The following is a 27,534-nucleotide window of genomic DNA, read 5'->3' as shown; positions in this document are numbered from 1 at the left end:
CATGACTATTCTGAAGGACATATTATGAAAACTACTATCCATACCCAGAGAAGGAACTGATTGTATCTGAATAGAGGTTGAAGCATTCATTCTCTCTTTATCTCTTTTTTAAAAACTTTTTTCTTGAGGGTTCTTATTTTCATTTAGGATAGGAGATCTATTTCTTTCATAACTTTTATGGAAAGTTCTTATATAACTTTGCATGTAGTTTCTTAATTGTGGATGGGGATAAGGAAGAGAACCTAGAACTCAAAAAGTTAAAAAAAATGTAAAAAAATTGTTTTGAATGTAACTGGGAAAAAAATAAGTACATATATATATATATATATATAAATGCAAAATAAAGAAAAACCCTTCTAGGATGCTTCTTCTGACTCATAGTCTTTCCCTAACTATATATTCCCCTTTATCCCTTCATCTTGCATTACTGAAGGGCAACAAGACTAATGACAAACTACTTTTTCTCCAACTTCTTCCCATAAGCAAGTTTAGTTTGTTTTATCAGATATCAAGTTTTTTTCTATATTGCATGTGTTTGGAGGACCATGCCTTCCTCAAACTGCCCTTTCCAAAGTCTGAGTTTCCACATGGGAAATGGGATAGTATGCTAGAGCTGGGGGAAACTATCCTGCCCATTTTTGCAGATGAGGAAACAAAACTCTAAAGATGAAATAATTTGCCCAAAGTTGCACAAGTCCTCCAGTCACAAAGTAGAATTAGAACCCAGAACTTTTGACTGTCTTTCCCCTCTTCCCCTCCCCCCCACAATATACTGTGCCAACTCTCAGAAACCCTGGATGCATGGGCATAAAAAGCTTTCACAAGAAGATTTCAAAATGTCCCATTTATGTAGATCTTTATAAATCCTTCCCTTTTCAGCAAACCTATGAGGTAAGAGGTCTACATGTTCTTATCTCTATTTTATATGTGACATAAAATAAGAGTATATACTCTATATATACTGCTATAAAGCTTCAGAACTAGACTGGTGCCACATTTCCACTACTACAAGGCCTCCCTAAAGCTACTGCCAAGGAAGAGGCTGGTTCAGATCAAGAGAAGAGATTCAGCTCTAACAGTGTTGATATGGGCTTTGCAAACCTGAAAGCATTACAGGCATGTCAGCCATTGATATTATCATTATTCAAGTCCACTTTCTGAAAGGCTTCTGAGTCACTACATTGGCTATTTTTATAAATATGGGGACTAAGATAGAACCTAAGATTCTATATCCAGTTAATACTGCAAAATATTTACACCTTTGGTTTATCTGCCATCAGTTTAAGATTTTTTTTTTCTTCTGGAATCTACAGCATCATAATAGGATGTTTAAAAAGCAATAACAAAACTCCCAACTGTTGTTCAGTTGTTTTCCAGTTGTGTTCAACTCTTCATGATGTTTCCTGGCAAAGATATTAGAGTGGTTTGCTATTTCCTTCTCCAATTCATTTTACAGATGAAGAAACTGAGGCAAATAGGATTATATGACTTGTCCAGGATTACAAGGCTGGTAAGTATCTATGGCTGGATTTGGACTCTGAAAGATGAGCTTTCCTGACTCCAGACCTAGAACTCTATTCACTGCACCACCTAGCTGTAATATAGGTAACTTTGGGGCTAAATTAGCAAACTGTAACTTTGCCTGGGTCAACAGGACAGATAAGTATCAATAGCCATTAGGTAACATCACTCAATTAAAAGCAGAACTTAACATTTCTATTAATTGGAACAATTTATAGACAGTATCCAGTTATTTACCAGCCACACAGGGCAAATAAGAAGCTAAACAGTTGAATTCAAAAAATTATTCTATACTTAATTACCAAACAAATTAGATGTTTCCATATATGTACTAGAGTATAGAGAAAAGGGGATTGTATGTGAGACTTAGGGTCTCTAGTAAGTACAGTTTGCTCTTCATTTTAAGTATATAAAAACTTCAGCCTGGAACTTTCAAGCTGTCCTGTTAGTCTATGCTACTTTTATAGGGGAGCTAAACATTTTGTTAGCTCTTTTCCCAAAGGCAAGATCCCCCAAAGGAGTCTGGAAAAATGAAATGGCTGCTGACTTAAAAGAAATAAGCCAGCAGAACCAAAAGCCAGAATAGGACTTTAACTCCTTTTGGCCCCTCTCTAGTATTCCCTTTGCACTGTATTTTCCTAGGGGGATGGGAACTTCTGGATGTGATGTTGGTGAGATAACTGGGGAGCACTGGATGTGTCTAAGGAGAAAGAACATTGAGAACATAGATCAATGTGCTCTTTGGGAGGCAATGAATGGCCAAGATGTGATTACCAAAAGAAACAGAAAGCTCTTTCTTCCTCAGAACCAAAGACCCACCTGGCTCTCCCAGTTCCAACCCCTTTCCCAGAAGAGCAGTCAGCTCCATTGTTTTCTTGCCCCTTAGGCAACCCCTCTAGCATCCACAGGAGGAATAAACTTAAACTTGGACCAAGATAGCCGTGAGGCATCTGTGCCAAAAATGTGTGATCTGTTAATAAGTATCAATAGCCATTTGGTAACGTGTGACAGAGGCTTACCTCTTTTCTGGAAGTCCTTCTCTCTTTAATTAATTCGTTTGTTTTTTTTTACTTTCAATTTTATTAATACTAAGGGTTTGTCTATTTTGTTGTTTTTTTTATAGAAGCAACTCTTAGTTTTATTAATTAATTCAATAGTTTTGTTTTTTTCCTTCTCTCTTTAAAGAGACCTTAAGCAGAACCCTATGTTATGGCTCATCCTTTTTTCTCCAAGAGGACCAATGACATTACCAAGGTGAGGTAGAACTGAGAGAAGTTCTCAAACTCACTATCCCCTCCAGAGTAATTCAAGTCCACTGTCAAGACAACTAAGCAGAGACTATATTAACTTTTGCTTGCTTATATTTTGGGATTTGGAGCTTCGATTTTTAAAAATCTTTATCTGTTTATCTTTTAATTTATTTTCAAAAATAATTTACTTGTCATCTTCTAGTTTCATTTGTGATTTCTTGAAATATAGCTCTGAAAAAACATGCTTTTAAAAAGCCCATTATTTCAAATGGAACTACTTGACTATACTTTAAAGCCCTAATCACTTGGGTGTGTGCCTGTGAAACCTGGACAGGATACCAGCACTGTGCCAGGAAACTGAATCGTTCCCATTTCAATTGTCTTATGAAGACTCTGAAGATCACCTGGCAGGATAACTTACCAGACACTGAGGTCCTTTCTTGAACTAAACTGCCAAGAATTCCAACTCCAGTAACAGCGAGCACAACTCCTTAACCACATTGTTCAAATGACAAATGTAATAAGCAAGCCAAAAAGATTATTTTATGGGGAACTCACACCAAGCAAATGCTCACAATGTGGTCAGAAAAAGCGATACAAACACTCTCTCAAGGTCTCTTTTAAAAAACTAAAATTGACTGTATAATATGGGAGACTCTGACACTGGATCACCCAGCATGGCATGCCCTCATCAGAGAAGTTGCTGTGCTCTGTGAGCAAAGCAGAACTGAAATAGGAAGAAATTCAAGATGCATAAAGTTAGAGAATCCACCCCAAATGTTCATAGGGATCATTTGTGTCAGAGAAAGTGCTATGCTCTATGAGCAAAGCAGAATTGGAATAGCTAGGAAGAAATGCGAAATGTATAAAGTTAGACAATCCACCCCAAATGTTCATAGGGATCATTTGTGTCCAACTTGTGGCAGAGTATTCGGAGCTCATGTTAGTCTGATCAGCCAGTTGGACACACTGTAACTCAACTCAAACATAGTGATGTCATTTTGACTCTCTTTGAGAATGTAGTTCAGCCAAATCTGGCTTTCATTGAATAACCAATGATAGGGGGAAGGAGATTTGTCCACCATACCTTTTATAATTCATTGCTAAGGTATTGATGGCTTAGAATGAGTGTAAATAGAAATTGTTTTCTGTTCTGGCCAGAAATCCTAAGGGTCTTCTGGCTCCCAGATTGATATTTTTGCGATGGTAAACTGGACCTTCTTTTGTCACCATTTTTACCTAGTCCTTAGTCATTGAACAGGCCTTGCCACAGACAAACAGAATTGGGAAAGATCTTAATTTAGAAAACTCAAGGTCATCTACTGCTTCCTTGGACATTGCCACTTGCCTTCTGTCTTGCCACATAATGATGATTCTAGAGGGGACAGGAAAGCTGACAGCTTTATATAATTCTACTGCGCTTAAATCCAATTCATGCTCAACCCAAGTTATTCCCCTCATGATGTCACTGGTCCTCTTCCAGAACAAAGGATGAAAAATAACACCATGGCAGTTCAGAAAGCCCCCAAGAAACCTAGTTCTTCATTCAGATCAGCCACTTATTCTGCCTTAGGAGCTTACATGAGGAACTTATTTAGATCAGTAATCAAGAGTTTAGGCAGTCCCGGGAGAAAATTTTTACTTGAGTAACTTCTCTCCCCATTAAAGAAATGATTATTAAATGACTAATTGTTAATATTGGAGAGACTTAGGATTTTTTTTCCTTTCCTAGATCTTCATTCTCCACAAGACCAAGCCAACATCTGAAAGATGTTAATGGATGAGATTGTTTGAATCCTGGGTCCTAGGTGAGAGTTGGTTATCCAACTAGAGAAACTTAAAAAGAATTTAATCTAAGGTGAATTCCAGCCCCTTGTTCCACTTAGCCAAATATCAACAGAGATAGACCCTCTTTTGTCTAAATTGCTCTAATCTAGATAAGAAATAAGTCTTTGCCCAAGCCTGAGAGATCAATCATGTCTCTCAGCTCCTTGTTAATAGAGATCCACCTCTCATCATAAAATTAATTCTCTCATTAATTGTTAATCAAAAAGTCACTTGCCACTCTCAGGAACACTCACTCTTTTAAGGGCATATGAAGTATTTTTCATATTTGAGAGTGTCACTGCCCTCTTTTATTATTTCTAGCATGATAAATAAAATTATTTTATCCAGAAACAAGTGTCTCTTGAACTTATGTCACATATGCTTTTATCCCAGCTCACCTACCCACCACCATTGTTTCATTATTGTCTCCCTCCAAATTATAACCTCTAGCTGCTTCTGTCAGCTAGCCCCATCTGTATCCATATCCACTCCCATTCCCTTCTTCCTCCATCCATCCTTCTCTTTTGTTAGCTGCAGTTCAGACTCCTTCCTTCCTTATCCTTAGGGGAAAGTTAGTTTTATCCAAGTAATTGCCAAGAGAGTTTTTGGTTTCATTTTGTTTTTTACCAGAAACACATGGGGAAGAGTGTAAATCTCTCTCTCTCTCTCTTTTTTTTTTCCAGAGGCTGGGGTTAAGTGACTTGCCCAGGGTCACACAGCTAGGAAGTGTTAAGTGTCTGGGATCAGATTTGAACTCGGGTCCTCCTGAATTCAGGGCTGGTGCTCTATCCACTGCGCCACATAGCTGCCCAAATCTCTGGAATTTAACCCACAATTTTTAAATTAAAAGTTCATTCACTAATAAATTCTAGAGAAGGAGAAATGAAAGAGTTCCACAAGATCACACAAGTAGAAGACATAAATCAAAAGAGGTAAATCCAATTCCTTCAGTTTCAGAGATAGTTTTCTTGCTGGAATTACCTTTGAACTCTAATCTTTTAAAATCAAAAAAGAATGAACTAATAGGCCCACTTCCATAGGGCTCTCAAGGACTGACAAAGGAGTAGCATGTGCTCTTTTCCTAGGACATGTGTGTGGGCTTCTCTCTTCTGCTCCTGGCCTAAAAAAAGGACCCTAATATAATAATATCACTCTTTCCTCTTTTTTAAATCTAATTTCCCTCCGTCTTACATGACAAGTAAGACAAATTTTGTTCACCAAATACTTAATAAGTGCCAACTATAGTGAAGGTATTGACCTGGTCTTTTGGGGGCTACAAAGACCAAAACAACATTGACCTATCTTCCTATAGCTGATAATCTTAAAGCAGACAATTACCTTACCCAAGAGCCTTTGGATCCCTAGAGTTTCTATTAAAAACTCCCATAGCAATTGCTCCCATACAACATAATTTTTCCCAAAGGAAATTAGGAATTACAGGAAGCAAATTGTAAAGTGGGAGTGAGGATGGATGTGGCAGAGCCAAAAGCTGGCAAAAAAAAAGAGTAGAAACCAGGAAGGATGGCATGCTGATTAGGGAAAGGCTATATTTGGGAAGGAAGGTAATATAAAAGGCAAAAGCTATCCATTAAAATAGAATTTTAAAAAGCACTTCCTCTTCCTTTTCTCCTTGATTCAGTCTCTCTCTGAGATGGTCTAGTCTTAGGATCCCTCTAGGTCTTTATCCTTTTATCTCCTTTCTTGGTCTATCTTTTCCTTTGCTTGACAATCCACTGGAACTGGAGTTTGTGGAGTTTCTTTTAAGTATTTGAGATACTGAAGAGAATTTTGTGTTCCCAGTTCTTAATTTTAAAAAGTGGAACATTTTGTATTTCTCTCTCTACAAAAATTGCAATCTAAACTAAATCTAGATACTATTTATCTTTATGTTGTTCTCAATTGATTTGTTCCCCCTGAAGAGTTTGAGTTGGGTAGTTACTGAACCTTGATAGGAAGAAAAAGTTTCTCAATTTAGTGTAATTCTAGGACACTAAAAATAATTATATAAGTATAAATGAAAAAAAAAAAAAGTACTAAGGAACTGTGAAAATACTGATGGAAGACTGACTAGAGTGGCTTATATGGCTGCATGACTTGCCAAAGATTACACAGTTATTAAGTGTCTGAAGCCACTCTTGAACTCAGGTTTTTCTAACTCAGGCCTGGGTGCCTGGATGCCCTGGGCAAATCACTTAATTTTTCTGATAGTCTGTTTTCTTATTTCTAAAATGAAATTATAATACTTATAGTACAGATCTCACAGAGTTGTAAGGCTCAAATGAGAGCTAATGTATTGTGCTTTGGAAACCTTAAAATGTGTTATAGCTAGGTCATGGCAGGGAGGGCTCAAAGGGGGCCCAAGAGAATAGATCTATGATCTGGTCAAGTATAAAATGGTCAAGAGACTTGGCTTCTAGGCCTAGCTCTGCCACTAACTGACCTCTCTGGGCCTCAATTTCTCTATCTGTAAAATAAAGTTATGACTTTACAAAATCTAATTTGATATTAGTTGTGTTAATAGCTGATTAAGAGCAACAATTGCAAAAATTCAATAAAGAATCATTTTAGGAATAATAGCATCCCTTGGATAATGTCCTGGGGTGCTTGAAGCAGTGGGACACATCTTTTCTTATGTCATTTCCAAAATTTCTTCCACTATATAGTCTCACAGAGTTTTCTGACAAAAGAATAAAAGCTTTTACATTCATGTAAGAAGGTTTCCAGTCTTTCTTCTTAGCTATTGGTGATTATGAGACTAAAATGCCTCATTTGTTCTAGGTAAGTAAAATACATGAACACAATCTTACTGCCTTTAAGCATTTTGAGTTCCATGGTTTCATAAAATATTTGGATGAAGATATGTGATACTTTATCAATTTTCAGATGACACAAAGCTAACTACCAGACCATATGGCTGCTGACATGGCAGGCTGGCCACCCAGCTCCCATACCAACTCCAACAAAACCCTGACCAAGAATCCTACAGAGACATCTTTCACTTCAAAAGCCAGCCAGAAGCTCACAGGCAGGTATTCAGCAAGGGGGCCCCTCCAGCAAAGTGAGTGATATGGACACCTGTGGCCTGTAAGATTCTGTGTCAGCAAGAGTGGAGGGCTTTGTTGTAAAAGTCCTATCATAGCTAGAAAGCCCCTAAGTTGGAGACCTTACAAGAACCAGGCTCAGAGGCTCTGAAATCCCTAGCTTTCAGTCCTGAAAGGCCATAAAAAGCCCTGAAGATCCAGTACTCCAAACTTCAAAGATCCAGGGGGAAGAATGCTATTGTCAGATGATGGAGGTCCAGAAAACCCAGAACAAGACCATGAAGGGTCAACTACCTCACTACCCCAAAGCACAGCAAAATATTGACTCTGACCCTGGCACAAAGTCTTAATTCAGGAAGTAAAGCTGGAGAGCTGAATAAACCATAGAAAATACTAAGAGAGAAAAGGTATTGTAAATCTAGAGATTACCACTCTCCCCCAATTCTTGCCAAAAAAGAAGCAAGTAACTCCACAACTGCAAGGAGAAATTCAAAGCATAAAAAAAAGGGCTTTCTACAAAGACTATATAAGTGTCTAAAAGAAATTAAGCAAAATAAACTCTCTGGAAGAAAGTACTAGAGGGAGAATAATTAGCTTGGAAGAGGCAAGGCTTAGCCAAGAAATGAACTCCCAGAAAATAGAAATGAATGACTCTATATAACTGCAAGAAATATTAGAAAAAAAGCCAAAATATTGAGATGGCAAAATCATAATATATTTGATAATAAAAAACCAACTGAATAGGAAAACAATTTAGAGAAGTATAATTTAAGAATCATTGGACTCCTTGAAAAGCATGATTAAAAAACAAGAAAAACCCAGATACTATATTTCAAGATAATAAATGAAAACTACCCAGATTTATTAAAACCACAAAGCAAAGTAATTAAAGAATCTACCGATTGTTTCCTGGAAGGAACCCCAAAAGCAATAGTCCCAGGAATGTCACAGTCCTAATCTAAAGCTTCCACATCAAAGAAAAGATACCACAAACATACTGAAAGAAGCAGTTCACAAAGCAGGGAACTATAGTCAGGGTCATATAAGACCTAGCAGCTTCTTTTAAAATCAGTACTATAATCCAAAAAACAAAAGACATAATTCTGATAGAAGTGGATATCTTCGACAAAGAGAAAATGTAATTCCAATTGATCAATGATGGACAGAATCAGTCACCCCTAGAGAAGAAACACTGGGAAATGAGTATGAATTGTTTGCAATTTTGTTTTTCTTCCCAGGTCATTTTTACCTTCTGAATCCAATTCTCCCTGTGCAACACGAGAACTGTTCGGTTTTGCACATATATATTGTATCTAGGATATACTATAACATATTTAACATGTATGGGACTGCCTGCCATCTAGGGGAAGGAGAGAAGGGAAAAGTCAGAACAGGAGTGAGTGCAAGGGATAATGTTGTAAAAAATTACCCAGGCATATGTTCTGTCAATAAAAAGTTATAATAATTAAAAAAAAGACAATTATTACCAAAAAACCCAAAAGGTAGGTTTACAAGATGGTACAAAGATGACATACTCTAATTTGTATTATCTTCATCTCAGTTCACTTGCTATGAGTTTGAAAGCTCTTTGAGGGCAAGAAACATAATGTTTTGTATACATTTGCATGCTAGTAAGTGTTTAATAACCAGTAATCTGGGAAAAAATTTAGACATAACACTCTTTAAAGTTTAATCTCCATTAACATTTTCTTCTTTCTGAAGTTTAGAGATCAATAAAACAATAACTTAAGCCCTGATTGTAGCATCTGCCAGTTTCTGAGGTGTAAATACTCACAGTAGCTGTTAAGAAGTGACTCCAGCACAGTGACCAGGGGGCGTCAGTAAGACTCATCTTCCTCAGTTCACATCTGGCCTCAGATACTTACTAGCTCTGTGACATTGAGCAAGCTTGCCTCAGTTTCCTCATCTGTGACATATAAGCTAGAGAAGGAAATGGCAAACCACTCCAGTATGTTTGCCAAGAAAACCCCAAATGGGCTCACAGAGAGTTGGGCATGATTGAAAAAATGTGAAAAATGATCAAATGATAGATCCAAGATTCAAAAGTCTTCATGAATTGAAACAATAGACTAAAACTAAAAAGATGACACTTAATAGAGATCAGTTAAAAAAATACTACTACACAAGTTCGTGATTAGGGAAGGCAGTGTATGTAAAAAAGAAATAGGGATTTTAATTGACTAGTAGCTCAATGAGTGAACAAGGTGATGTAGCTGCCAAAATAAATATCAAATGATTTCTTAAGCTACCATAGTGGAAAGTGCATTGGATTTGGAGTCAGAATACTTGGTTACAAATCCTGTTGTTTAACATATCTGAGCTTAAGTTCCTTAATAGGTGCAATTGGACTTATACAAACTACTACTAATTACCTAATAAAACTCTCACGTTGTAAGATGAGATAGGGTGTCTAAAGTAGTACGTAAAACAATTGAGTGTTATTGTTTTTTGTTGTTGCTATGGCTGTTTGTTCTTGGAGGAAACAGTCCTGCTGTGGAGTACATGGGCACTCCCATACTCAAATCAACTCTTGGTATTGAAATTTAAGGGAGTACTGAATATATATGTACAGGAGGGCAAGCAGGATGGGGTGGGGATAGTGTCTTGAAAGTAGGTCCTATGAGGAAAGGTTGAAGGAATGTTTTTGTTTTGTTTTGGTATTTTTGGTTAAAAGAATGTTTAGTCTGGAGAAAAAAAGACTAATAAAGAAGACACAAAAGCTATTGTCCACCCTTTGAAGAATTATCACACAAGATGTAGGGTGTTTTTAGCCTGGAGTCTATGAATTTTAAAAAGTATATTTTGATAAGTATACTTCAATATAATTGGTTCCTCTAAAATCCTGTGTATTTGATTTTATATAATTCAAACATTTTTTAGTAAAGTTTCATAAGTTTCCCTACAGGGTCCAGGACTTGGATTTAAAAAAAAAAAAAAAAAAAAAAAAAAAAACAACTAAATTAAAAGCTGTGATACAAGAGGAAGTAAATGTCAAATATCAAAATTAGGATTTGTAGATAGAAATGACCAGGAGGCAGATTTCAGAAGCTCAATAGAAAAGCTTTCTAAGAATTAAAGCTATCTAAAAATGGGATGGGGCTGGCTTGTAAGGTGTGGTTTGGGAGGGATGGTAGAGGTATAGATGGTGTAGAGGTGTAGACGATGGAGAAATGTAGATGGTGTAGATGAGATCCCTGCAGCAGACAAGAAGTCAGACTAGGTCCCTTCTATATCCTTCTATAGTAGTGTACTTAACATAAGTGTGAATTCACATTCTCCAAGAAAAGAAATTACCTTACCTGGATCCCTGCCTAGAATTTCATCTCAAGGGACTTTAGAAGTGCACAGAAAGATTGCTTCCTCAGGTGCTGGCACCCACCTTCCCCAGACCTCAACAACTGAAAAAACAGTTTGCTTTATTCAGACTGTCCATAGTTGTAAAAATGCAACTGTGCTGGTATTTACCAAAATTCAGAGAAATAAATGCATAATGTACTTTCAAATGAATCCCTATTGAGGTGTAGAGAATAGAAATACACAACACAGACTTCTTGATTTTAAAAAAGATAAAATTTCCACCTAGTGTTTTGGATGCATGGATTTTGAGGCTCTCTTTTCTCTACTGAAAATGGAGAAAAAGTTCTACCTTACTGTACCAGAGGGATAAAGGTATTCTATCTATTCTGAAGAGTATCATTCCTGTCGTGCGCTTTTTAAGATATCAGTTGGCATTTTCATAACCACAGGCATCAGGTAGTGCAGCAGATAGAGAAGTCAGGAAGATCTAAGTTCAAATTTAGCCGTGTGTGCCAGGCAAATCAAAGGACACACAGCCACTGAAGATCAGGAAAAGTAAATTCCAACTATAACTATGAGCCCTTTGTACTGTCAAACAGTATCCACTAAAAATGGATATAGTTTTATCAGCAGAAATGACATTAAAGGAGATGCCTTACTACCAGTTCTGAGTAATAGTGGATAGAGATGTGGGTCTAGAGTCTGGAAGCCCCGATTCAAATGTGCCTCAGAAATTTACTATGTCATCCCAATCAAGTCACTTAATCTGTTTGCCTCAGTTTCCTCATCTGTAAAATGGGGATAATAATAGCCTCCACTTCCTATGGTTGTTGTAAGGATCAAATGAGATAATAATTGCAAAGCAATTTACACAGTGTCTGATACATAGTGTTAAACAAATGTTAGCAATTATTATTATCATCATCCATGTCAGTTTTTAGTACTTGCCTGACAAGTGGGAGTAATTAAAGCAAGAATTAGGTCTGTCATATGGGGGGAAGTTCACCATCATTTTTGCCCCATTTGCTGTGAGATCTATTTCTTCATCTAGATTATATTGTTAGCAAGAATGGGGACCCACCTCTACCCATAAACCTGGTCAATGGAAGGCTGCAAATGGAGGCGCTGCCTCCAGATCAGTCTTGGTTTTATGGTTTAAAAATATATATATAAATAAAATTTATATTTTATCTCCCTCTCACCTGTTTTTGGCTTAATACTGGGAGAGATGCTTGGTGGGCTGAGCAGAAAGCTTTGCTGTCTTCCCAACTTTGAACCTCCAAGGAATGGTAGTAACAGTGTTCTTTGGACCATATCCAGCCTTCTGGACAAGGTCGGCACTTTGCTCCTGTGGACACAGGGACAGAATAACCAGTTTGGACATTGGGAAAAACCTGGAAGAACAAAGAGGGAATTCTGGTCTGAAGTGATGAGGGGAGTGGGGGGAACGGTGGGGCTGGGGCTGCAGGGATTGATGGAGGAGGACTCAGGAGGGGGATAGTGAAGGGATGGAGACAGGGGAAGAAGGGAAGTGGACGTTGCTGAAGGGATGGAGGGGGAAATGTAAAGAAGATGCATTACCTATTCGAGAAGCCAGGGCCACAATGGTGACCACAGCCACTGCCAGCAGCACTGCCAGAACAGCCAGAGCCCAGCGCAGGGATTTCATGTATGTTGGCAGGCCTAGAAGGTGGATAGACACAGGCAGAATAGGCAAAAACCAGGAGAAAGCCAAATTGTTTGTGGGGAAGATGGGAATAGCACAGCACCTAATCCTGGCTTATCCTGTATTGATTTCAGAATGGGTAGAGGTCCCATGACCCACAGGAGTGAGGCAAGGGGAAAGAATCAATGAAGAACTATGTGAGTTTTTAAAAAAAGTATATTTTTTGGTTGTTCAGTCATTTTAGTTGTGTCTAGCTCTTCATGATTCCATTTGGAGTTTTCTTGGCAAAGACACTGGAGTGCTTTGCCATTTCCTTCTTCAGCTCATTTTACAGATGAGGAAACTGAGGCAAACAAGATTAAGTGACTTGTCCAGAGACAGTTAATAGTTAAGCACAGTTAAGCCCAAGATAGGATTTGAATACAGGTCTTCCCAACTCCGGCTCCATCCACTGTGCTACCAGCTGCAGATGGCAAAGTTATAGGGCCACACACATTCCAATTATTATAATTACTATTTTTAACCTATAGACACCAGGTCTCCAGTCTGGCAATGATGATTTCATTCCTTGAGCCTTCTTGCACTCTCTTGACCTCAAACCCTATTTATAGAGGAATAAGGGGATATGCTGGTAAATATTTACCAACCCGTCTCTCTGGAAGGAAAAAAGGTATGTCCACGCATACTCTTACATTTAACCTGCATTGTTAACACCTTCTTGTATCTGGGCAATTAAGAAAATAATAAACCTAACTCAGATCTGTAGCCTTTGCCAAATGCCGAGTTGTAAATGCTCACACAGAAAAGTTAACAACAGATTTCTATGGGTTGGGTTGGAGCTGGCTCCCAAACATCCAGGTACCCCCGTTCAAGGCAGAAAGCTCCATAAGTTGCTTCTGACCTCCCCTAGCTAATGAAAGTGAATCATCCTCTCACAAAAAATTCATCTTCTCAAGTTCAAATCTGGCTTCAGACACTTAACTAGCTCTGTGACCCTGAACAAGTCCCTTAACCCCAGTTTTTCTCAATTTACTCTTCTGTAAAATAAACTGAAGAAGGAAATGGTGAACGCTCCAGTATCTTTGCCAAGAAAACCCTAAAGGGGGATCACAAAGGGTTGAAACTGAGTGAAAAATGACAAAACAGCAACAATTTTTAAATGTTCCAGGCAGCTGTCAAATGCAGTAACTACAAAGAATTGCTGATCTGTATCAAAGCAAAGAGTTTTCCCACAGAGTTTATTATAACAATGAAATTGATGTGGGCTGTGGTCCCTTTAAGATTCCTTTCTGATTCCCGACCCCTCCAAGGCTGAAGCAGCTAGGACCTTTGATTCACAAATCCTGGTCAAAAGCACTCTTTTGAATTCCAATGGGAGATATCCAGGCTCTTCCAGCTCCCATGGGATCTGAGCCAAACCTGAGCTGTCCCAGCCCCCATTCTAATGATCTGCTCAGGTTTCCCAACCTCCACCTAGCAAATTCTAACTCTGGCTAGAACTCAAGCCCGAAGCCAACCTGGGACCCCACCCAAAAGTCCCTTCAGATTATAGAAAGGGCCAAACTGGAATCCATTCTTTGCAGAGATCCCAAACATGGCATCCTTACACGGGTCATTCAAAGGTTTCTTCCCACCAAACCTGTAGTTCTGATACCCTTTTATCTCTATCCTCAACTTTACTAACTAAACTTACTTCCAAACCCCATAATAAACCTCTTTTATCAATCTAGGTTTTCGGGTCTATAAATTCCTTTACAGAGGATTCTTGTGCTGCTACTAGACCTCAATTAACTGTATCTTTGCGCCGAATCCAAAGGGGTTGCAGGTGAGCTCTATTTGACTCCCCGTACCCCAACCTGCCATTAGACCTCAATTAACCCTAATTTCATTTAGATACTCCTTATCTAGTTCTCATCAAAATCACTGAAGGAGGAAAAAGAGAAATTGGCTTGGAAGTAGGGAGAGATAAGGAACTGGGAGAAGGAGGAAGGATTTCAAGGGAGAGATGTGGAATGAACTGGCAGCAGACAAAGCCATCCAGAGAGAAAGAGTAAGGAATTGGAGAAAAAGAGGAGAAGGGAAAGAAAGAAAGAACAGGAGAGGGGACAAGCAGGAGAAATAGAAAAATGGAGAAACCCAACTGAGAGATAAAGAGATTCAGTGGGTTTTGTTGTGGGTTCCTGATATATCAATATTGAGTGGCTACAGTTGGGTAAGCCACTTAAGAGAATAACAGTGAATGGAGAAGTGTGGTGGAGGAGGAGGATGGGCCTGAACATACTACATCATATAACAAAAAAGGAACACCAAAGAAAAGCCAGAATAAAGACTGCCATCAAAGAAATGTGTGATCCACAAAGAAGACAGGCTCATCACATGGTGATAACAAGGTATAACCAGCAGGAGATGTCAAGAGAAAATAAAAAAGGTGCCCAACATTGAGGTTCAGAGATGCAGCTACTTCTGTTTTGTATTTTGAGCTTTATAATTTGTTTCCTGTGGAATTCTAAAGGTTTTGTATGAGTGGGAAGGAACAGTTTTTAGCCTTGAAATTTTGCTTTTGAAACTTAAATATCAATTTATTGCCTAAGTCTGAAAGTCCCTTTGATACATACAAGAACCATTCTTTATTCTTTACAGATGCCCCTGTGGCCTCATTTCAAAGTGACACAGAATAAGAATTTTAAACCTTTCCAAAAAAATCACTGAGCCTTCACTTTTCCGTTAGCTCAATGGGATCAGTTTTTTTAAAATAACATTTTCTTTTATTGGAGCCTGTTAGGAGCCCCCTCCCTTCTTCCCCAAACAATAGTGATGGATCCACTTAAGGAATAAATAAATGGATTAACTCATTTACATCTAAATTTTGCTCTTGAATAAATTCTCTGTCCTTGTATATTTTTTTCCTTTCCTAGGACACAGAAAAAAAACTACAGTATATTGAAAAGAGAACATTGAATTAGAAGACAAAAGGCTTGGATTTGATTCTTCCCTCTAAACTATTTGCTACCTATGTGACCTTGGACAAGTCATGAAGTCACAGAAATTGCAATGAATGAAAAAGCATTTATTAATCATTTGTTATGTGCAAAGAAAGAATTGTGTGCTAAACACTGGGATTATGAATGGGAAAATAGAATTAGCTCTTAAGGAGTTCAAGTTCTAATAGGGGAGACTATATATATGGATGTGGAAGCTTTCAGTTCCAAGCCAGATGGAAACATCCTATGGTCCTGAAAATGTAGCAGCAAAGAGGAAATCAGAGAGTGAGGATGATGAGGTATGAAGCTGGGTTCAGAGAAAGAGGAAAAGAAAGAAAGAGAGACAAAGAGACAGAGGCGATTCCACGTGACTCATGAACCTGAGTACCTATGGCAAAAAATAGGAAAGTTTATTTCTTTTTTCACTCAGAAATCCCTAATTCAATCAGGTTTTTTTGTTTGTTTGTTTTGTTTTTTTTTTAATGAAGGTTTATTGATGGTACTTAGTTTTATGGGCAGAACCTGGCCTAGGGCTTGGGACAGTGGAAATCAGACCAGAATCTTTTATTTGAATACAGAATTTTTCAATTGAATGAGGGGTCCGAGAATAATTTTCAACTCAATAGAGAGCATAATTAGTAGTGAGTGTTATCAATAGGGGCGGTGCTGGTCTCTCAGGATAACAGAATGAAGCTACTTATCCTTCTTGTCATCAGTTCATTAGCATTTCTGACCTTATTTTCCAGGTTGTGCTGTGATTCTGATGTTATTTTTTTCTTGCTTACATCTGTACACATCTCTTAAGCTAATTTAAATCAGTTGGTGAGCTCCTTTTCTATCCTCAAAAGTTTATTTAGAAGGCTTCCTTTTAGAGAGTAGAACACAGTAAAAGGAATATTGTAGGATAATCACATGTAAAAGGCTGAGCTGTTCTGGTCTGATGAATGCAACGATCCAAGATTTTTCCAAAGAACTTACAATGAAAAATGCAATCTATCTCCAGGGGAAAAGCTGGTGGAGTATAAATGTAGATTGAAGCATAATCCTTTCATTTTCTTGCTTTTTTTTTTTTTTTTTCAATATGACCAATATGAAAAAATTATTTTCCATGATTTCACACGAATAACTGATAGCATATTTCTTGCCCTCTTAATGGGTGTGAGAAGGGTAGAAAGGAATGAGATTTTGGAAGTCAACATGTAAAAAAAAAAAAAAAGGTTAAAAATTAAAAATGTCCCCTAAAAACAATTAGAAAAATAAAACAAAACTTTCTTTTTCCTCTTCATTGGAGTTATTTTTTGGGGTCTTCTGAGTTTTACTCTTGACCACTTAGGGATTTTCCCATCAAATTTTAGTCCATGGATTGGTTTCTACTGATCCTTTGGACACTTTGGAAACTGTTTTCCTAAAATCATTTCCCCTTTCTAGGCTTCAGTTTTCCTCTCCTATAAAACAGGAGTTGAGCTAGATTGTTTCTAACATCTCTTCCAGAGATCAAAAGGCTAAAATTTATAAAAAAAAGATTACATCTCTTGGTTCCTGATACTTTCTATGGCTTTCCCCCATGCCTTGAATGGACTCAGTCACTCCTACTGATTTACTTCCTTTAAGCCCCAAGTATAATTCCATTTCTTACAGGAAGCCTTTCTCAAGCCCTTTTAATTCTTTTTCTATCTATCCTGTGTGCATATAGTTGTATATATTTGTTTTCATGTTGTCTCCAGTATTTGATTGTAAGCTCTTCCAGGGACTGTTTTTTGCCTCTTTTTGTATGTCTAGAACTTATTACTGTGCCTGGCAGATAGGAGGAGATTAATAGATGTTTATTGTTGATTGGAGAAATGTTTTTGCAAATACAATCTTGTTCTGTTAGAATTACCCTCTAATTATATGATAACTCCTTGCAAGATTATTTTTAACTCATTACTATAGTTCTCACAAGCTGCACCCCCAAAAAACTTAACAGAATCCTTAGACAAAAGAAATAATAATGATAAGCAATTCTTTACAGTCACCTTTGAAGGTCTCTGAAATGTTATTCACATCTATTTTTAGTTTTGCATAACTATTAGCCTGGAATGCATCATCTACCCAAGATAACTGAATATTTTTGAATGCAATTGCTTTTCTAAAACCAAAATATAAAAATCAAAGAAAAAACATCTCTTCCACACTTCTGTAACTTCATTTCAGAAGTACACCAATAAGACCAATTTCCTCTTGCCCCAAAGCACCATCTAGGCAATGTGATGGTTGTGGAAATAAACTGGAATATTTGCCAGACTCTGGGGCACAAAGATCCAACTTGCTCATTAATATTTCCCATATTGGAGAGAGAGGGAAAGCACTTTGGATTTCTAAAAAAAATTATATTTTACAAAGTAGAGAGCTTTTCAGAATTTTAATATTTTCATTTTTCACCTAAGGTTTAGAAACACAGATGTTCTTTGTATCTCCATTTATTTATAGTCAACATAGACCTAAGGCTGGAAGAGACTTTGGGGACTGCCTCATACAAACCCCTCATATTATAGTTGAGGAAACAGGTCTAGGAAAAAGAACTGACTTTTTCAGGATTACAGAGAGTGTATCAGATGTAGGCTTTGAACTAAGATCACCTGAATCTAGACTATGGGTTGGTTCATTCTAGTTATCATATGTATCTTTGATCTCAGGATAGAAGGTATTCAATGAATGTGTATCTTGAATTCAATATTGCTGCAAAAGCCATATTATAATTCTTAAATTCTAGATAACCTTTTAAGGGACAAAGTTCTGATCAGGATATATTTCCTTTGAACTGTATTTTTTTTTTTCTTTGAGTGATAAAAGATTTTACACTAACCTTAACTGTGTTGGATTTTATTGATTTATTTTAAAAATTATATTTAAAATTTATTCTTGTCTTGAAGCCAGGAAGACCTGGGGTCAAGTTCCTCTTGAGGGTGAAATGACTCTAAGCCACTCATATCATTTCTCAAAGCTCTGACCAACCCTCTAAAATTCTGAATGACGGTAGAAGTCAAACTGCTTAGATAAGAGTGAATATCTTTTCTGGTGAGTTCCCTATAATAAAGCAATCATAAGTCAAGTCCCTGTGCCTATTTTTACAACTTAATGTAATTGAGGCAGAACTAGCTGAGCAAGAGGCAGGGGAGATCACTCAGATCCCCCTCAAAACAATTTTAAATAATTCTTCAAATAAAAATCTTGGGCATCAGAACTAACAAAACATTGAGGCGAAACAATTTCCCAGGCCAGGACAACAGAGGAAGTCAGTGGGAAAGTCCATCTCAGTGGGGTACTAGTTGGACTTAGACTCCGGTGCAGACAGAGCAGTGTGGGAAGTATTGGGGAGCTAGCAGGTCTTGGAGGTGTAGTGGCTACTTCTGTCTCACAGACAATAAGATCACCTTCAGACAAGGTTCCTTCCAGCTGGTCAGTTGGAAATGACAGGAACCTTTTGCTGGCACTGAGTTGCCCTATGTGATTCCAGGTCACAATCCCAGAGCTAAGAGGAATCCTCACTCACTAGTATTTGCTACCACAGGTGTCTATGAACCCCGATCACAGTTCTTGGGTGGAAAAAGAGTGTTTGTGGTCATTCACAGGCCAGAGCACAGGCCAGGAAAGCAGGGACTACACCTCTCCTTAGATCACACTACCTTGAAAGAACCAAAACCTACAGACTCCCAGAGCTAAGTCTGAAAAGAGCAACAAGCTAAAGCTTGGGACAGGGGTCTCCTCCACCATGGAAGGAGAGCTCAAGTTTAATGCAAAGTTATAAGTTAAGAAACAGGCTGGAATAATTGGCAAACAACAAAAGAATCTGACCATGGAAAGTTCTATGATGATAGGGAAGCTCAAGACATAAACCTAACATTAGACAAAAAAAAATTAAAACAGCTACATGTAAAACTTCAAAGGAAAAAAAAATGTAAATTGGTCACAAACTCAAAAAAAGAATTCCTGGTAGAGTTTAAAAAGGATTTTAAAAATCAAATAAGAAAGGTAGAGGTAAAATTGGAGAAAGAAATGAGAATGATGCAAAAAAAAAAAAAAAAAATATTCAGCATCTTTGTAAATAAGGCACATATATGTAAGGGCCCTTTAAATGGGCGGCTCCACAGCGCATCGGGAGATTGAGGCCCAGAAGTAATCTCTGTGGATATCAGGACTGCCTTGTAGGTGGGATCTTGGTCAAGATGAGATAGTAGAAGTTAGTAACTCCCATGAGACATCAAGAAACAATTTAACAAAGTCAAAAGAATGAAAAAAAATAGATATGCAAAATATCTTATTGGAAAAACAATTGACCTGAAAAAATAGGCCCAGAAGACATAACTTAAGAATTATTAGACTACCTGAAAGTCGTGATAAAAAAAAAAGAGAGAGAGAGCCTAGAATTTTATTTTAAGAAATTACCAAAGAAAACTCCAATATCTTAGAACCAGAGGGTAAAATAGAAATTGAAAGAGTCCATTGATCACTTCCTGAAACCAAAATGAAGAATTCCCAGATTATAATAGCCAAATTCCAAAGTCCAAATTAAGGAGAAAACATTACAAGTAACCAGAAAGAAACAGTTCAAATTCCATGGAGTCACAGTAGTATCCAAGACCATCAGCAAGATTTATCCTTCCTCTCTCCTCTTTCTTTCCCGCCCCAACAATTCATCTGGAAAATCAATAGCCCTATTTGGTCTGTATCCCAAAGAAATCAAAGAAAATGGAAATAAAACATATATATGTGTGTGTGTATATATATGTATATATACATATACATACCATACACACACACACACACACACAAAAAAACTCTTTGTGGTGATAAAGAACTGGAAATGGAGGGGATGCCTATTACTTAGGGATTGACCGAACAAGTTGTGGTATATGATTGTGTTAGAATACTATTGTGCTATTAAAAAAATGAGCAGAAGAAATTCAGAAAAATTTATATGAACTGATAAAAGTGAAGTGAGCAGAACCAGGACTACATTGTACACAGTGACAACAATGTCACTATGATCAATTATAATTGGCTCAGCTGTTCTTAGAATATAATGATGCAAGATAGTTCTAAAGGACTTATGATGAAAAATTCTATCTACTTCCAAAAAAAGAACCAGTGAAGTCTGAATGCAGATTGAAGCATAGTTTTGTTTTTTTTTTTTTTTTTGGGGGGGGGGGAAGGAAGGGTTGATCTGTTTTCTTTCACAATATAATATAAAATATGTTTTATGTGATTGCACATATGTGACCTATATCAAATTTCTTGCCTTCTCAGGAAGGGAAGAAGAGTATTTGGAACTCAACATTTTTAAAAATTTAAGTTAAAATTGTTTCTAAATAATTAGAAAAAAATGATTTCTTTTGAAAATATAAAAATTAATTGAATACAACTGAAAGATTAATCATTATGGTCTTTGGAAGCCCATTGTATAATGTACATTAGTAATCTAAGAATTAGTCAGTGAGCCTGGAAGAACTCAATTAGTAGAAGCTTTCTCCCATGAGCACATTCTTGATATTATTAGCTAATTGTCAGGAGGCCAAAGTAGGAGAGAAGCCTGACTGTTAACCAGCTCTCAATAGGTAGATGGGCAGATAGGTGTGGGACTGGTGTTGTTGCTGAATGGGGGCAACAACCACAAAGTGATAACAAAGATGACACCCCAGTGGGGTCTTGGGGTTGCACTAGCACTAGTCAGCCTTTAAGGCTAGATCATCATTGTTCAGAGGGCATGAAGCAGGTTAATGTGATGATTCAACATAGAGGTGATGACTCATTCATTTGTTTTGGCTGAGTTCCATAAGAGAAGCAGCATAGCAGAGTGGAAAGTGGACTTGGAGTATGAGGGCTAAGCCTGAATCCTCGATGGGTCCTTTTGCTACCCACAGAATGTACAAGCTGATGAAACTTTTAGAGCTTTGGTTTCTTCATCTGTGAAGTAAAGAGGTTGTATTAGACTTGTGGAAGCTCAGACTGGGGTCCTTGACCTGGTTTTAAAATATATTTTAATAACTGCATTTAAATGCAAGTGGTTTCCTTTGTAATCCTTTAAGCATTTAAAAGTGTCACTCTGAGGAGTTTTTACCAGACTGCCATTGGGATCCATGACAAAAAAAGACTAGTTGGCCTAGAGGACTTAGATCACTGTCAGCTCTAAAATTCTGTAATTTTCTCATCCTTACAGAGCCACATGGAGGGAATAATCTTGCGCCCTGATGTCTCAATTTTTAGCCTCTTTTCTTTCTTTCCTTTTACTTTCAAGTTTCTCAAAGTATGAGATACACTCCCTACTTGGTTTCTTATTATTCATCCACACCCTTAAACTCCTGTAATCTCCTGTGAATCTGCTGAAAGTATTTTCTTGATAAACTCTTTTGGCCAAATCCAACTAATTGCCTTTTTTCTCTTCCAGCTGAACTTGATCCTATTGACCCCAGTGCCATATTCTCATTCTCATTCATACTCTCTCTCTCTCTCTATTGTGTCCTTCTTCTTCTCCCCCCCCCCCCTCTCTCTCACTCACACACACACACACACACACACTTTCTCTTCACTTGTGTGTCGGTCTTTCTCTCATTTTAACATAGCACCTCCCCTTCCACTATTACTTAATGCAGGGAACCTCCAGGTCATACAGCCCACAGGTTGTATAAGGCCTTCAAAATAATTTGCATAATCAATCAGCAGAGGAAGATGAGCTGAAAGCTAGGTAGAACAACTTCTCACTGCTTGAGTTCTATAAATTGATAATTTTATATGGCTTGAGAATGATGTTATAAATACCCAAATGGCTTTTGGCAGGGGAAAAAAAATGTTCTCCACTATGACTTAATAGTTCCCAGGTACATTTTTGTCCTTTCTACCCCCTAATTAGATTGTATGTTTTTAGAAGGCAAGATCAACTTTTGGCTCCTTTTCAGAACCTGGAAAACTGCAATGTATATAATAAATGATTTGTCAGTAAAACAATTATTTCCCTTCCAGATCAGAGTCTAGGACTAAGAATTTTAGAAATTAAATTTCACTCAGTCTAAATACAGTGAATTCTGGTCCTGCTCAAAGCCAACTACCCTTCATCTTTTTTAGTTTAGATCTTTCACCTGTATACTCTTATTTTAGGAAACTTCTATTAATTCTCTACTCATTATACCACATTCCTGGTTCTCCAATCAATAAACCAAAAGTATTTATTAAATGCCTATTATGTGCCAGGTACTATGTTAAACATTAGGAATACAAAGAGAAAAGTTAAACAATACCTTAAAGCCAAAAGAACTTACATTTTACTGGGAAGGGAGAAAATATAGGCATCTACATATAGGTCTACATATATTCAAGGTAATTTGTTGTAGCCCTGCTAGGTAGAGTACTAAGGCTGAAGTCAGGAAAACTCATCTTTCTGAGTTTAAATATGATTTCAGACAGGTACTAGCTGATTGTGACCCTGAGCACATTTACCTCAGTTTCCTCTTCTGTAAAAATGAACTGGAGAGGGAAAGGGCAAACTACTTTAATATCTATCTCTGCCAAGAAAATCCTCAATGAGGTCAGAAAAAGTCAAAGACAACTGAAATAATTTGGTGTGGAGGAGCACAAACAGATCAAGGGAATCAAGAAAGGCTTGTGTAAAAGATTTAAGGAAGCTCTGATGAAAAGTAGGGATTCTAAGAATGAGAAGAATTGAGGTGGTACATTCCAGACTTGAGGGATAGCCACTCATGGGAAGAGAAGAGATGGAGTATTGTGCATAAAGAACAGCAAGAGGGCAAATTTGGTTGAATGTAAACTATGAAAAGACTAATAAAAGCGGACTAAGTAGATGCAGCCACGGTGTAAAGAGCTTTCAAAGCCAAGTAGAGGAGCTTAGACTTGGTGGTAGAGGAAATAAGGAGCCACTGGAATTTGTTAAGTAAGGATTTGCTATGGTGAGATATGCACTTCATGAAAATCTCTTCAGCTGTGTGAAGATAGATTAGAGAGGGGCAAGACTTGTCCCAGAGAACAATTAGAAGGCTATTGCAAAAGTCCAAGCAAAAGGTTAGTTCAAGAACCTTCCCTATGGGTCTCTTCCCTGCCTGGAACTTTATTTTAGAAGGGCAGGAGGGAGAAAAGGAGGTCCGTCTTAATTATAGCCTATTCTAATACACAGAGATAAGGAAGGAACAACTTAAATCTGGGATTTGAGAGAAGGGCATGGGGACTGGGACACTAAGGGATTTATTATGGAATTATGTGATTTTGAGTTGTAACTGAGCTGTTCTGTACCTCAGTACCTCTCTTGAAAAAAACAAATAAACTAGACTTACTATTTCATCAGTTGGAAAAGTTAATACACCCTTCTTAAAGAGTTGCTTTGGAACATGCCCTAAGAGGTTAAATGAGTTTACCACACAGCTAATCTTAAATTAGAGGAAAGTTTTGGACTTGGGCTCTTCTTTCTATAAAGCCTCTGATCCATACATCCTGGGTCCCTCTTCTCTCTTGTTATGACAGAAACATACTCTGTTGGGGAGACCAAGAGGGAGCTTTAGCCCAGATTGATTACCAGCAATACCACTGCCCTTCAAAGTTGGATTGATAATCTTACATTCATTCATTCAAGAAATGTTATTAAATGACAGTTGTGTATAAAATACTATGTTAACGATGGGCTGGAGGGATGACAAAGATGGTGCAGGGACAGACTCGGCTCTACCTCTCCTTTCAGAAAGGATTCAATTTCCCCATCTTGCTTACTGAGAACCTCAAGGACTGAACAATCTTGTGCTTTATCTCCCCAATCCTGGATCTACTCGGATTTCCAGCATTCCCATTTATTACTCATTTCCCTTCTCTCCAGCTCTCCCACAAATTATTAGAAAAGGAACATTCCATGTAATTTAGAGAGTTCATTTAGCAGGTGCATATGTGAAAGGAATGAGCCCAAAGAGAAATCAGACTGGCTTAGAAAAGGTTGGCATGGGTCAGTAAATTCAGCCCTAGAATGGAAGCCCGGCTTCCCCTTACTGGTTAGAACCCTGGCAGATAAGCAAGACGTGGTGCAAAGCAGAGATGAGAGTTCCCTCCCTGGATCTGGAGGGAATAAGTGCGTTGGGGAAGATGCCTTTGAAAAGTCCAATGGAAATCCACCATTACAGTTTAGTTTTTATTTTTCTCTTAGAAGAGTCAGACATATCATAATATGTACTGGTAGAATTAATTTATGTCAAAATACCAATGTTCATAAAAACAGAAAACGTCACATGGCTGAGGAAGGGCACTGAAAGGAAAGATGCAGGGGCTGGCATTCAGGGGGGAGTGGTCTCCAGCATTTTCAGAGTTAATTCCCCTGCATAACAGGCCAGCTGGGTCCAGCGGCGAGCAAAGGCTGGATTTCCCTCTCTCTGGTGGCCACCTCCCTCTTCTCCCTTCTCCCACGCCGGGAAAGGCAGGCGTGTCCATCTGATGGGACATGGGGGCTTTTCCCTCCCCAACCCAGCCAGAAAGTGCCGGCTCCCGGGCGGGGGGACCTCAGCAGGATGCGCTCTCTTACCTATGCGTGCGATCACTTGGTGTAGCTGGTCTGCGTCGGCCCCGGATCCCGGCAGGAGCTTCTCCCATTCCTTGTCCTCCAGCCCCAGCTCCTGGCACCTACATCGGGGAAGTCCCGACGGAGATTCCCCGGACCGCGCGGGTCCCGGGCTTGCCCGCCCCTCCTGCTCCCGATACCGATCGGCCCAGCCGGCAAGGGGGTGCGGACTTCCCCCCCACGTGCTCCCAGGGGAAGGGGTCCGGGGCACCCCGGAGCGAGAGAAGGAGGAATGGCGCGAGAAGGCGGGGGAATCGGGCACGGAGACCGAGAAAAAGCGGGTGGCGGGCACCGGAGAGGGAGAGAGCCCCGAAACCGCCGCACCCACGGGTTTCACTCGCACGTCTACCTGCAGCTCCACGGGCGCCCAGGCCCCCGAGCCCGCCTCGCCCGGCTCCCGCGCGGCGCCCACGGTGGACGTCTCGCCCTCCCGGGGTTGCGCTTCTGCCGGGGCCGAGACCGGGACCGAGACCGGGACCGAGACCGGGACCGAGACCGGGACCAGGGCCAGGGCCCCCTCCCGATCCCCGCGGCCCTGGAGCTGCTCAGAGCTCGCAGATCCCCGACAGCGGAAAGAGCCGTAACCCAAGCTCGGCTGGGGCACCCGGAGGAAGGTGGGGCGCAGGGACAGCGTCTTCTCGGCCGAGGGATCTCGGGTTCGAGGCAGGCTCGGCGCAGCTGCCGAGTCCTTTGGTCCCTGGGGATCCCCAACAGGCTTCTCCAGGGGCTCCTGCCGCTGTTCCCCGGCGACCTGCGGCTCCGGGGAGCTCAGCTTCTCCGGCTCCTGGGCCTGATGCTGGAGCGGTTCCATCGGGAGCGCGGCCCCAGCCATTTCTTCCCCTGGGGCCGCCTGGTTCCGAACCATATCTAGAACTCCAGGCTGCCAGAGAGGAGGGAGACCTCCTCACCTGCATCCAGGTAGACCTCAGCTCCGCCCCGCGGACGGTCCTGATTGGCGGAACGAAAGGGAGCATTTGCTCACGTCGTTGGCCCGCCCCCGACGTGGTGCTGCTATTTGCTGGGGCTGCGTTCCAGTGGTTACACCCCCTGTCACAACTTCTCAGACCCCTCGACACCCAGACCTCGAGGCTGGAATGAGGTGGGGCAGATACTTGGCTACAGCCTACAAGTGTGGGCTGGTAGATTTGGGAGATTCAGATCACTCCGGGACCAAAAAGATGGGGTGTGGGCAGGAAAACCAGGAGCTTGGAGCTCTTCAAAGACTGCCCTCCTGCCCTTTGTGTTAGAGTTGGGAAACCCAGAGTTGCAGTTTAGCCCTTTGGCCGTCTCAAATGTTTCCTTAAGAGACTTGCAATTTAAGAGTTAATGAACTGTTGGAAGCAACTTTAAAGGTGAGGTAGCCCTCCTTATTAGATTAGGGTGAGAACCGAGGGAAATCAGGTAATAGACCCAAAGAAAATCAGATAGTAGGCTTCGTAAAACACAGAACTAATTTGTGTTATAAAGTCTGAGCAACAGCCGTTTTTCATCCCTTTGGTTTTTCCTGTGTGGATTACTAGGGTGTTCAGTTTTTTTAGAATGCCCTGTAGTATCCTAGAACTTGAAATTAGCCCACTGTCACCTATATACAGAAACATCCAGAGGACTAGTTTTTCTATAGAAAAATCCCTTTTCTATTTGAACTCTGGACATCCTCCATGACATGGGGATTATCTTTTGTGAAGATTCTCTACTTGCTTTATGGCAAGTAGATAATGGCAATCAAAGAAAATTGTAGAACAAATTATTATTGCGGTTGTAGCTCAAGGAATGGTTGCACCTTTCAAGGATCTTAGCATATAATGAGCATGTTAGTAAGACCTTACTTTGGGCTTGGATATAGCCTGAGCTCTCTGGGAAACTGCCTCCATTTCTGGCAGAGCTAGATCTGAGAGCAGTCAATGATCTGGAGTAAAAATCATCTGAAGAACTTCTTGGAAAGTTCCCAAAGAGAGACCTCTGGAGAAAGACCCTGGAGTCTGTTTTGCTCTAAATCAAGTGATCAAGTGTGTGTGTGTGTGTGTGTGTGTGTGTGTGTGTGTGTGTGTGTGTGTTTTAATCAATAAGCAACAAATATAGTGGAGATTTTTATTTAATACTCTTTTGAATACAACAAATCTGGGACCCAGATACTGAGATGGTAGTTAGAAGATTGGTCCATTGAATCAATCCTTCCATTACCCATATCTTGCACAGATGCCGCAGATAAACTTTATCTAGTGGGGACAGAAATTAATAGAAAGAAAAGATCAGACTAACCTGTATTTGGGAATTACAGTGTTCTTTTGAAGATTCTACACCACTCAGCCATAAAGATCCATCTTCATAATTGCAGACTGGAGGGTCTGAG

At 39.3% G+C, this 27,534-nt stretch overlaps 1 protein-coding gene across 1 annotated transcript in view; it reads right to left on the bottom strand.

Annotated features, from left to right (window-relative positions):
• The window catches only part of KLRG2 (killer cell lectin like receptor G2), a 29,424-nt gene extending 3,300 nt beyond the window's left edge, over positions 1-26,124 (bottom strand). Inside the window, exons 1-3 of the mRNA XM_074267777.1 lie at positions 25,149-26,124; positions 12,539-12,640; positions 12,160-12,305 (exon numbers count right to left, since the gene is read on the bottom strand). Coding sequence (XP_074123878.1) covers positions 12,160-12,305; positions 12,539-12,640; positions 25,149-26,049 — 1,149 coding nt within the window. The 5' untranslated portion in view covers positions 26,050-26,124. The remainder of the gene's footprint in view (positions 1-12,159; positions 12,306-12,538; positions 12,641-25,148) is intronic.
• Between the last annotated feature and the right edge of the window lie 1,410 nt (positions 26,125-27,534).

The sequence above is a fragment of the Sminthopsis crassicaudata genome, chromosome 5 (assembly GCF_048593235.1).
Source record: "Sminthopsis crassicaudata isolate SCR6 chromosome 5, ASM4859323v1, whole genome shotgun sequence".
In the NCBI taxonomy this organism is placed as follows: Eukaryota; Metazoa; Chordata; class Mammalia; order Dasyuromorphia; family Dasyuridae; genus Sminthopsis; species Sminthopsis crassicaudata.
This window is presented reverse-complemented; position numbering and strand designations above follow the sequence as displayed.